The sequence below is a fragment of the Anolis carolinensis genome, chromosome 6, assembly GCF_035594765.1.
Source record: "Anolis carolinensis isolate JA03-04 chromosome 6, rAnoCar3.1.pri, whole genome shotgun sequence".
Classification (NCBI taxonomy): Eukaryota; Metazoa; Chordata; class Lepidosauria; order Squamata; family Dactyloidae; genus Anolis; species Anolis carolinensis.
The window spans coordinates 58,384,938-58,397,833 of record NC_085846.1 but is presented as its reverse complement, the minus strand read 5'-3'; the positions used below and the strand labels follow the sequence as shown (position 1 = coordinate 58,397,833).

At 44.0% G+C, this 12,896-nt stretch overlaps 1 protein-coding gene across 1 annotated transcript in view; it reads left to right on the top strand.

The window, feature by feature from the left end:
* Window positions 1-12,896, top strand: part of bmper (BMP binding endothelial regulator) — a 208,335-nt gene that overhangs the window by 108,042 nt on the left and 87,397 nt on the right. The window contains exon 11 of the mRNA XM_003222264.4: window positions 1,618-1,663. Within this exon, the coding sequence (XP_003222312.2) occupies window positions 1,618-1,663 (46 nt within the window). The remainder of the gene's footprint in view (window positions 1-1,617; window positions 1,664-12,896) is intronic.

Sequence of the window (12,896 nt, the reverse complement as noted above, 5' to 3'; positions counted from 1 at the left end):
GGTTTTTTTAAGCACATATACCACATTTCTTACTTTTATTCACTGCTAGTTCTGCCAGAGTTCATAACAAAGGTTTGGCTTCTTGTAGCATACTAAATAAAGAACTGAACCTTGTTTTCATTTGAAATGCAAGAGCAATTTACAGATTCAAGGGAGATTAAAATGGCATTTGTCTGTTCACTTAGCCAGGAACACTGGAAAATTTCTTCTGTCCTCAAAACATACACTGAAGCTGCTAGCAATAGAGACCTATTTACTGTAAGATAATTTCCTGAAGGAACTAGTTTCTTTTCCCTTGTTGGATTAAGGTCTAAAACATCATTTCTAAAAAGTCAGGATCGGCAAATTGGATAGGACTTGGCTCTGGACCATTAGTGCAGCTGCCTCAGACACCTACACATTAAGTAAACGAGCCACTTTGCTTTACTGACAGCCAGTGCAAAGTCTTGAATAGCTCCTTTTGCCCAAACTTCTACAGTTGCATACTTATTCATGTAGAAAACTCAGTAATATGTAGCACACTGTTTTTTAAAAAACAAGTGGATTTATGAACATAGCGTTTGAAATCTTATCCCTCTATATGTAAGAAACATATATTCTGCTTTTCCCTTCCAAAAAAAAGTTCTTCAAAAGGGCTATAAAAACCATAAAGCTATAATTAAAACAGATTTATATTAAACTAAATGCAGCAACAAAACCAAAAAGAACCAAAAACAGTAGTCAGTAAGTAAAATGAAATAACAATTGTTTGAGTGTTGGTTTGAAAAAAGAAGGAATTGAAATAAATGGGAAATGGAAAAATATTTTTTTGGTGGAATGTTGATTATAGGAGGAATGACCTAACCATATAAACCTGCAAGTCTTTAATTCTTATTCTTCACCACTGACCATGTTGGCTAAGGCTCCTGGGATCTGAGATCCAAAACATCTAGCGTGCCAAATATTTTTTAACCTGAAGATCATGGTGCAGCCATACTTGAAAAGGCAGTAGCACACACAAGAACACCACACTAGCTCATATTAAAGGATACGTGGATTCACATTGGAGAAGATGGTACTTCATATAGTTAAGTTCTGAGCCATGAGGGTTTTTTTAATAGTGGCAACTAGCACTTCGACTATAGTAGGGAACAAATAGTAGCTAGTACAGCTGATACAATAAAGCGTTCACATCATACCAGCACACTCCTCTAATAGAATTCTAGCAGTGATGTTATTCTACACTAGTATAAGTTTCTGCTTGGCTTCCTGGGATGACCTCTTCTGTCTCTGCTATAGTGAAGGTAGTGATTTCTTTTCCATTTCAGAGACAACTATAGAAAACATAAAAACAATGGATATAGCTTTTTGTGATTTTTATTGGCCCAAGGGAGAGGATTTGGTATGAATAAAAATCTTTCTGTTTGAGCAATACAATCAATTATCTTTTTCTTCTACTGAGATAAGATTTACAAAAAATAAATATTTGTAAATGCCAGGATTAGTATTTATATTTGCCTTCATGATATAAATATGACTTTGAACCTCCAATATTTTCCGATATTTTCTTTATTTACAAAAAGTGTTAATAGTTCAAAAGATTTCCTCATAAACATTATTTATATTTATTCTGTCTAGGGAAAGATCCTTAATCGAAAAGGATGCTGTCCCATTTGCACTGAAAGTGAGTAAGTTCATTCTTCACATTTTAAAATCGTTTCTCAGAGAAATTATATGTAAATCGTCTTATGATTCTTCAATTTTCATTATGAGTAACAGAAAAAATATTTGTGGCAGTTTTGGGATCATTCATCATGCCAAATACATTTTTTCTTTTTAGATAATTTCCCAAACTTAAAAAAGGCATGGCCCTGCAACATATGTTTATAATAGAAAGGTCAATATGATCAGAAATCTCCATTGGCATATTCTATATTTATAGCAAGATTACCAATGGTGCTGTAAGGCTTTAAGTCAAGTTATTTATAATTAAGAGGCAAAATTGATTAGGGCATAATATTTGCAGATGACATTGTTCTTGTTTGTTGTGTGGTGGCTCTGTTAAACTAACCAAAGTGAGATTGAAAATTCCTGTTCCCACTCCTTTCCCATCAGTGTAAATGAGAAAGTCTGGTACATTAAAGTATTTGAAACTAAAGTCAGGCTAACCCAAAGTGAAGGTTCTAAATATTGTCTGTTAAAATGTCTTATCTTTTTAATTTTAAATCAATAAGTCAAATTCCATGTAATTCAGTGGTTGGTCTGTGGGATATCAGTTTTTTCTTCGTGTACTCTGTGAATGCACACTAATGGAGAAGGCTGCGCCTGCGCAGGCTCCAACGGATACTCTTCCAAGCTAAAGTTTGAAATTTGGCGGTAACCCCGCCCCTCTTCCCGGAGGGTATAAAGGGCGCCCTCCGCGCCCGCTCTCCAGTTCCTTTTTTTCCGCCGCAAAGCTCACTTCGGACTCTTCGTTCTTATGTCAACCACGCGTTTTAAACGGTGCACTCAGTGTGCCGCTAAGATTCCAGATTCCGACGGCCACGCTAAGTGCCTTTTCTGCCTTGGCGAAAGCCACGTCGTCGGTACCTGCCGTTTTTGCCTGGCCTTTACAGCTCAGGCCAGAAGGAATAGAGCTGCAAGACTCCGTGCAGCTCTTTACGAAAAAACTCTTGCTCCTGAGGCTTCCACTTCCACCTCGGCCTCGATGGCGTCCAGGCCTGCTCCGTCGGTATCATCTAAAACCTCGAAAACCTCGAGACCGCGACCGACCAAACCGCCCTGCACGGTGACCACCGCTACGGTATCCACCCGGTCGGGCAAGATGGGCCCTTCATCAACTTCGAGTTCGGTGGCTTCGGCCATTTCCACTCGATCCCGCCTGGCTTCGCCGCCATCTTCTTCCGCCATGAAGATTGCCTTCAAGCGGGCTCAGGAGGAATCCAGACGGGCTCAATCTGACTCAGCAGCTGTGTGCCCGATTCCCCCGACGCCGGGAAAATAGCTGAGGGTCGCGTCGAAGCAACCTCCAGCAAAGAAACGAATGATCCAGAGGTCGTCCTCCTCAGCGTCTTCGAAGAAGGACGTCCCCTCCTCTGTGGCCTCCTCTAGGAGATCCTCTCCTATCCAACCAGCACAACGCCTCCGCTCCTCTTCCTCTCCTCATGGTCAGTCCTCGGATGCGGACGCTCAGGCCTCCCCCGACCGGTCGGTCAGGACAGTTATTAAGGCTCCCCAGCCGGCACCATCTCGTCTTCCGGCTCGACAAGAACTTTTTCCCCCGGCTCAAACACCTGAGAGGGGTAGACAGATGACGCGCTTAGCCCGCGCCGCCCAGGCCTCCGCGTCCAAGGGCGTTCCTCCACAGCCGGCTCTCCCTGCTCCTGAGGTAATACCTCACCATGACTCTATGCTTGTTTCTCCTCCCCGGTCCCCTCAAGGGCCCGAGGAGGATGACCCCGATATCGAGCGCCCCGAGTCGATACTCTCCGCCTCCGTTGTCTCTCTCGGCCTCGACCTCTCCCCGCCTCACGACGCCTACGAGGTCGACCCACCTTCCCCGACGGATAATATTCGGGCTTTCTCCGACCAGATGGTCAGAATGGCAGACGCTCTGGGGATGGAAATTAAACAAACTTCAAAGGCCGTTACCGACCCCGTTTTCAAGAGGGTTCAAGCCCAAGCCCCGCCAGCCACCTTGCTGCCTTTTCTTCCATACCTCCTGGACGTCATCCAGGCATCTTGGAAGACTCCGTCTTCGATACCTCCAACCTCTAAGAAAATAGAGGCCTGGTACCGAACCGATGACGAAGCCTTGGAATGGCTCAAGCATCACCCTGACCCAAACTCCATGGTGGTAAAGGCCTCCCAATCGTCGGGTCGACACTCCAACTCCCCGGCCGACAGAGAGGGCAAACGCTTCGATGCGGTAGGCCGCAAGCTGTACTCCGGTGCTCTCCTCCTTTGCCGTATGGCAAACTACAGGGCCTGCATGGGCGCTTATCAACAGATTCTCTGGGAGAAAGCCCAACCCTTCTTCGCCAAGCTTTCTGACGAAGACCGGTCAGTCCTCTCGACCCTCCAGCAGGAGGCGGACTCTCTCGCACACCACCAAATTCAAATGGCTAAGCATACCGGTGATACCGCCGGAAAAATGATTGCCCACGCGGTCGCGATTAGACGGCATGCATGGCTTCGGTCCTCAGGACTCTCTTCTTCCTCTCGGCAAGTGATCGAAGACCTTCCTTTCGACACCCAAGGCCTTTTCAATTCTGGCACTGATGACAAACTTAAGTCCAATCACGACTTCAAGATTCTCGCAACAAAGTGCGGGACCGATCAACCTCAGGCTCAGCGGACCCGATGGTTCCCGCAACGGTACCGTCGCTACCCTCAGCCTTTTCGTCACCAGCCGTTTCGACGCTCGTCGAGCTCGAGTCACCACAGTCATCAGCAACAACCTCGCCGCCAGCACCAGGTCCCGAAAGGTCGGGGCAAAGGTCCTGCAGCCATGCCACAACCCCAACGACGGGCCTGATGCCCACTCTCTCGGGGATCTTTCTATCTCCACTACTACTGCCACTACCATGCCGTTCCTAGGCCCCGACCAGATCCTTCCTCTCTGTTCTTTTCTCGACCGCCTAGCTCCTTTCTACCGCGAATGGGAGTCTATCACCTCAGATGCCTGGGTTCTTCGCATTGTCAGAGACGGCTATGCCTTGGAATTCGAAACTTTGCCACCCACGGGTCACATCCTCCACACCGACCCTTCACCGGAAATATGCGCCGAGGTCGACTCCCTTCTGGCGAAGGGCGCAATCCAGCCTTCTCCTTCCGAGCAGGACACTCGAGGTTTCTTCTCGAGATACTTTACGGTTCCCAAGCGGGGCGGAGGTCTTCGGCCTATCCTCGACCTACGAGCTCTAAACCTCTTCATTCTGCCTTCAAAATTTCGAATGGTTTCAGTGGCCTCCATCCTCCCGATGCTCCGACACGGAGACTACTTCGCCTCTATAGACTTACGCGACGCGTATTTCCACGTCTCGGTGCGTCGATCCCACAGACGCTTCCTTTCCTTCAAGCTCCTGGGACACTCTTACCAGTTCACAGTTCTCCCTTTCGGCCTCGTCACGGCCCCAAGGGTCTTTACAAAGGTGGTCGCCGTGGTGGCAGCGCACCTCAGGAAACAGGGCATTATGGTCTTTCCTTATCTGGACGATTGGATGATTGTCGCGTCCGACCCCTCATCCCTTCAAAACCACGTCTCACAGACTCTTTCTCTCCTGCAACGGCTGGGCCTTCAGTTGAATGTCTCAAAGTCTCAACTCCTCCCAACCACAGAGATCCGCTTCATTGGAGCTCTCTTCAACTCCATCACGGAAACCGCCTCCCTGCCGAAGGACAGGCTCCTAGCCCTTCAACAGCACCTTTCTCTCCTCCTCCGCAACCGCAAGATCCGAGCCCACGCGGTCCAAGTTCTTCTGGGTCATATGGCCTCCACGGTCATGGTTACCCCTTTCGCCAGATTACGTCTCAGACCTCTCCAGAGATGGTTTATAGACTCTTTCAAACCCCATCGGCATCCGAGCTCAATGTTTCTCACGATACCGAACCACGTTCGCCTCTCCCTTCGTTGGTGGCAGGACCCAGCGAACGTTTGTGTGGGGCTTCCCTTCCATCCCTCTCTACCGTCAGTCACCATCACGACTGACGCCTCCAATTTTGCGTGGGGAGCCCACATGGCGTACCTCACCGTCAGGGACCTGTGGTCCACCCAAGAAAGGTCTCACCACATAAACTTTCTAGAACTGTTATCAATCTTCAAAGCCCTCCGAGCGTTTGCTCGCTTTCTTCCCCACAAGTCTGTTCTAATCCAAACGGACAACGTAGTAGCCATGTACTACATCAACAAACAAGGGGGTACGGGCTCGAGAAAACTCATGGCTCTCTCGACGGACATTTGGCTATGGTGCATAGCGAGACACATAACTCTGTCGGCAGTTCACCTTCCGGGGGCTCAAAACACTCTAGCAGACTCTCTAAGCAGAATAACGACCTCCCCCCACGAGTGGCGTCTCGATCCCGAGATCCTGAAATCCGTCTTCGACGATTGGGGCTGGCCAGCTCTGGACCTTTTTGCCTCCCCCTCGAACGCTCAACTTCCTCGCTTCGGAGCGAGGCTGCCTCCAAACTCGACTCCGGGTTGTCTCGGAGACGCGTTTCTCCTAGACTGGACTCTCGAACCCGTCTATCTATTTCCTCCCTTCCCTCTCATCTCGAGAGTAATAGAGAGACTCTATCTAACACCGACATCGGCCATCCTGATCGCCCCTGCATGGCCACGCCAGCCGTGGTATCCCACGCTACTCCGGATGTGTGCGCATCCTCCCCGCACTCTCCCAACTCTCCCTCATCTACTATCTTCACAGAAGGGACAGGTCCTCCACCCCGACGTCCCGTCCCTACACCTGACTGCCTGGAGGATACTTCCTTAAATTCTCTCCACCCAGACCTGCAGGCGATCCTTCGCGCCGCTCACAAACCGGCCACATCGAAGGCCTATGCTTACAAGCTGGCAAAATTCCAAACTTTCCTTCGGGACCGACGCGTCGATCCCGCCTCTACTTCGATCCCGCTGGTCATGGACTTCCTACTTTCCCTTGCGGATCGTCAACTTTCTCTGGCCTCGATAAAATCCTATCTCGCTGCTCTCTCCTGGCATTTCCATCGTCAGGGAAAACCCTCTCTCTTTTCTAACAACCTCATTAAGACCTTCCTTCGAGGTTACAACAACTTGCACCCTCCAGTTCAACCTCCGACTCCCGGATGGAGCCTCGAACTCGTCCTTTCTCAACTAGCTTCAGCTCCCTTCGAACCTATGGCCTCTGCAGACCTTCATCTTCTCTCTTGGAAGACTGCCTTCCTTATCGCTATCACCTCTGCGCGCAGGCCTTCGGAATTGGCTGCTCTCCGGGTGGACGAACCTTATCTCCGTTTCCACCACGACAGGGCTGTCCTTCGCCCGGACATCACCTTCCTACCTAAGGTGGTCTCTGCTTTTCACCTGAACCAGGACATAATACTTCCTGCTTTCTTCCCTAATCCTTCTTCTTCTCTGGAACGGAAACTCCATCTCCTCGATGTCAGGAGAGCCCTCCTTTTCTACAAGGACAGGACTAAGGACATACGTAAGTCACCTAGACTGTTTGTGGCTTACGCTACCCATAAACTGGGCGAACCACTTTCTTCCCAAAGACTCTCACACTGGATTGCTCAGACCATCGAGCTCTCTTATCAGCTGGCCAAACGCCAACCCCCCTCTTCGATCCGCCCTAGATCTACGAGGGGCCTTTCCACCTCTACGGCCTTCCTGAGGGGCGTCCCTCTCGACTCCATCTGTCAAGCGGCTATCTGGTCCACTCCATCCACCTTTGTTTCACACTACAGGATGGACTCAAAGAACCTCAAGGACTCGACCTTTGCCAGGTCCGTCCTTTCCTCCTGCCTTACCTAAGGTTGTTGCCTTACTCAAAACCAGTTTTCGGGTTTATCCTTCTTACAGGCTGACCGTTGTCATCCACCCCGTTTGTAATAGATGTGCTCAGGGATTCTTTAATGTAGTGCTTCTGTACTGTACTTACCCACTGCACTGAAATGTATTTTTGTTTAAATACTTCTCCCTCTGTTTTCAGAGACTGAGTTTATGCCTACCTCTGTATTTTCTTACAGACTATTGCTCACTTACAATGTTGTGATTATGTTCTGGATCCTAACATCAAGGATCGGTTTTTTTTGCACTATATGCGATTGCATCGCTTCTTTCACCGTTGCACTTGCTTGTTTTGAACCTTGTGCTCAATAAATGTGTTGTTTGGACACTAGACTGGTTATCGGGTTTGCTATCCCACCTACCTACACCTCAGCTTGCTAGTCTCCATTAGTGTGCATTCACAGAGTACACGAAGAAAAAGGACAGGTTGCTTACCTGTAACCGTGTTTCTTCGAGTGTACTCTGTGAATTCACACAATCCCGCCCTTCCTTCCCCACATGCAAACCTCTCCCTTTCTCGCTGCCTTTGCGGCGTAGGAACTGGAGAGCGGGCGCGGAGGGCGCCCTTTATACCCTCCGGGAAGAGGGGCGGGGTTACTGCCAAATTTCAAACTTTAGCTTGGAAGAGTATCCGTTGGAGCCTGCGCAGGCGCAGCCTTCTCCATTAGTGTGAATTCACAGAGTACACTCGAAGAAACACGGTTACAGGTAAGCAACCTGTCCGTATTTTCAGTCTTTGTCCTCCATCATAATAAGGCTATAATATCTCATGGCTGTGTTGTAAAGTCTGCTGTAATGACACACACTTAAGAAAAGTGCAGTATTACTACTGCTGCAGTCACTGCTATAACATATGATCCTTTTAATCTTTTGATTATTTTTATTAGTTGTGAGTATTTTTATTGTCAAAATATTTAATATTTTAGTAGTTTTTGTTTTTGTTTTAATTGTTGAGCTATATAAAGAAACAGTGGCAATCTACTGAATATACTCATGTATGTCAATGACAGGTTTGGGGGCTAAAAATATGGATTTTTCATATGCTCCATGGATAAGTAGAGGGTCATTCCACAGAGAAGGGAAAACAGCAATTCTTCTCAGGGGGGCAGCAGTCCTTGGCCATCACCACCATTTCTCAGCAGGCATTAAAAAAAGCCAGAAGTGGTGCCATGGCAGAGGGACTAGATATGCACTGTGCTTTCTTAGTTTTATGTGAGTTTGATGTGGCATCTGAGATATCAGATAGAGTATCCTAGGTGGAATCTTTTTTTCAGCGATTTGAATCCATTGTTCTGTGTCCTCATCTCCAGATCACCAGAAAGCAAGCTTGCTCCCTCCTTAATGTGACATCCTTTCAAATATTTCAAATATTTAAACATGGCTATCATGCCCCCTCTTGGCCTCTTTACTCCAAGATAAACATACCAAGTCCTTCAGCCGTTCCTCGTAGTGCTTACTTTTCAAACCTTTGATCATTTTGGTCACTCTTTTCTGGACACATTCTAGGTTGTCAATATCCTCCTTGAACTGCATATTCTAGGTTAGGTATGATCAAAGCAGAATACAATGGTAATATGACTTTCCTTGATATACCTGAGGAAATGAATAACAAGTTTCTAAGGTGCTTTTTAAGGCAAGAGATATAAATGATAGTCAGAATTCCTCAATTGCACAGCCACCATCGACAGATAGTTAGCAAGCATTCTTCTTTCTCACAAAAGAAAGTTTTGAGAACTCAGGCACAGAAGAAGTAGTCTGGAATTAGAAGCCAATAACTCCTGTCTTGGATCAGGATTTGAAATTTCAAAATACCGTATTCCTGGAGAAATGAGTGAGACTCAAGTTCATTTGCAAAGGTGTGAGTGTATATTATTGGAAAGGGCAATCACCTACTTTCTCCAAAGAAAGCAAGCCCTAAATTTTTCCAGCACTGATTTATAATGCAGTCTGGAAGTACAATTTAAAACCTGTTAAAAACGAAATATGGTGGATGAGATGTCTGCAAGTATGTGTAGAGAAAGTTAGAAATGAACAGCCCATAAACATTCAAATACGAAGCATTCTGGGACATTGCCCTGGAAATAGGCTATGATTGACAATGGTTTAAGTTAGAATAGATGATTTTTAAAAAATCATCTTGACTACCCTTTCCATCACAGCTAATCCATTGAGTAGCCATAGATTAAAGTGCAATTAAAAGTTGCAAATACTAGATTGCAATGAGAGAAACCTCCCTGGATGATTGTGCACGTAATGTATCACAATATGTAGCTTTCCTAAGCTATAGTGAAAATATTTATAAATATGAAACTAGGAGAGTCGTGCATTTCAGAAATAAAGCCTTTTAACTCAGTTACAAAATACTGTTTTAAATTTGGTGGTGTGTGATTCTGGTTAAATTCAAATCAAGTAAGTCCAAATGTTTCACGATGATATATTGTGTCTTTTATTAAAAATAGCTCTTAACGTTAAGTGGAAAACTAGTGGAAATATTCCTTTGTCACTGTGTGTGTTGCACCTCAGGTTAGTTTCACCTTGCTAAAGACACCAGGCTGCATGCAGATTGTAGTCTTTTGTAGTTTATTAGGAAATAGGGAAAAGATAGTTCATAAAAGGTAAAAGTTCAGTTCCAAAAGAGGAGACCAACCCCAACTCTTACAGGCCAATTACACTGTGCAATGTAGATTATAATTTTTTTTAAAAAAAAATTCTTGCCAATACTGTAGATTGATAAACATAATCTCAAAATTAATAGGAGAGGATCAGTATGGGTTAGCAGGTCCAATCAGAAATATACTTCATGCAATTAACTAAGCCACAAGAGAAAAAAGAAATTTCTGTCACTAAAATGGAATGCTTACAAAGCGTTTGACACAGTAAACTACTAGTATCTCTCTCAAATCTGTAAATATTCTAACTTGAAAAGAGATTTTTGTGAAGTAATTAAGGAACTTTATAAAGATAACTAGGCACAATTACTCATCAATGGGACTAGAACAAGAACAATTGAGATTAAAAGTGGGACTAAACAAGGCTGCCCCCTCTCCCCCATCCTCTTTGCATTGGCAATAGAACCATTAGCTAACTTCATTAGAAATGATAACAAAATTAAAGGTTTAAAATGGGGGAAGGAATTAATTCAAGTTAATTTATTTGCCAATGATACCATGGTTTTACTAGGGTCACCAGAGGACTCTTTAAATGAAGTAATTATAACATCATAAAGAAATTTGAAAAGTTATCAGGGTTGGCCATTAATATTAAAAAATCATAAATTTTACATATCTGACTTGGATAAAGTTAAAAGGAATACAAACTATTTTGTGAATAAAACTGGGGAAGAAGTTAAAATACTTAGGGGTATATCTTCCCAAAAACTTAAACAATATAATACAATTGAATTATAATCACCTATGGATAAAAGTTAACAATCAAATTCACAATTGGGAAAAGTGGAATTGGGATATGTCAACTAAAATTAAGATAGTCAAAATGATTGTTCTCCCTAAATTTCTATTTTTGTTTCAAGTCCTATCATATAGCACAGAGGTCCCCAAACTTTTTAAACCAGGGGCCAGTTCACAATCCTTCAGACCGTTGGAGGGCCCGACTATAGTTGGCCACCGAGCAATAATTAATAATAATAATAACAATAATAATAATAACAATAATAATAATAAAAAATAGAGGGTTGGAAGAGACCCTTTAAGCCATTGAATCCAACCTCCTTCTGCCTTTGTGCACCAAAAGCACAAGCAAAGCACCCCTGACAGATGGCTACCAAGCCTCAATGTTAATACTACTACTACTACTACTACTACTACTACTACTAATAATAATAATAATAATAAAGAGGGTTGGAAGAGAACCCTTGGGTCATTTAGTCCAATCCCCTTCTGCCTTTGTGCACCAAAAGCACAAGCAAAGCACCCCTGACAGATGGCCACCCAGCCTCAATGTTAATACTAATAATACTAATAATACTAATAATACTAATACTAATAATAATAATAATAATAATAATAAAAAGAGGGTTGGAAGAGAACCCTTGGGCCATTTAGTCCAATCCCCTTCTGCCTTTGTGCACCAAAAGCACAAGCAAAGCACCCCTGACAGATGGCCACCCAGCCTCAATGCTAATAATAATAATAATAATAATAAAAAGAGGGTTGGAAGAGAACCCTTGGGTCATTTAGCCCAACCCCCTTCTGCCCTTGTGCTGTGGGGGCCGGATAAATGGCTTCGATGGGCCGCATCCGGCCCCCGGGCCTTAGTTTGGGGACCCCTGATATAGCATCTCCAACAAAATAATCAAGAAATGGGACAACTCAATAAAAACTTGGATAACAGGAACAAACAAAAATAGAATCGCTAACTTAATATTTTACTCCCTGGAAAAAATGGAGGATAGGGGCAACTGCTTCACAGGATTATTTTGAAGCCTGTCAATTAACAAGACTGATAGAATTATACTTTGATGATTCAAGAAGATGGGCCAAAACTGAAAAAACAAACAACCAATAAATGTATGGGATCACTGCCTGCGTTTAAAAGAGAGGGTCGACAATAAGGTATTAAAAGAGATACAAGGGGGACCAATGATCTCATCAATGGAGTGCTGGAAAAAATGGCAAGGCAAATTTTCAATAAATAAAGTAGATACACTCCCAATAGGGTCAGACAATAAAAAGGAACAAATATTTGGCCAAGCGATAGCAAATTAAAAACATAATGGAATGAAATTGATAAAGGACCCCCTTAACCCTGATTGGACAATAAAAGACTGGGAGACAATAAAGAATAACTGTGGTCAATGTAACTTTCTTCTAAGTAATGGTTTGAAACAAAGGATTATGAACTGGAGGAAAAAGGAAGGGGCAGACCAAATTTTAAAGTAGAAATTAGAAAACGAGAAACGCCTGATGGGTTTCATATACAAGAAAATAATTGGAAAGCAATTCAATTTAAAACAAACATTGTCTGAGATATGGAAAGATGACCTGAACAGTAATGAGTTAGACATGGAACACTGGATTGATTCAATCAAAAAAATAAAACACATAGGACCAGAGAAACACAGAAGAAAATGTTGACCAAATGGTATAGAACCCCAATTAAATTAGCTCACATAACTAAATCAACCACAAAATTATGTTGGCACAGATCTGGAGGAATTGGATCCTATATGCATATGTGGTGGGATTGCTACAAAAATTTTATAACAAGGTAAAAAAGGAAATGGAAGAATTAACAGGGCATAAATTGTAGTTGAACAAAAAAGAATTATTCACCCAGAAAGTAGATGGAAAGGATAACATTAAAGACCAGGCCAAAATTATAAAATATATGACAGTTGCCGCCCAAACAA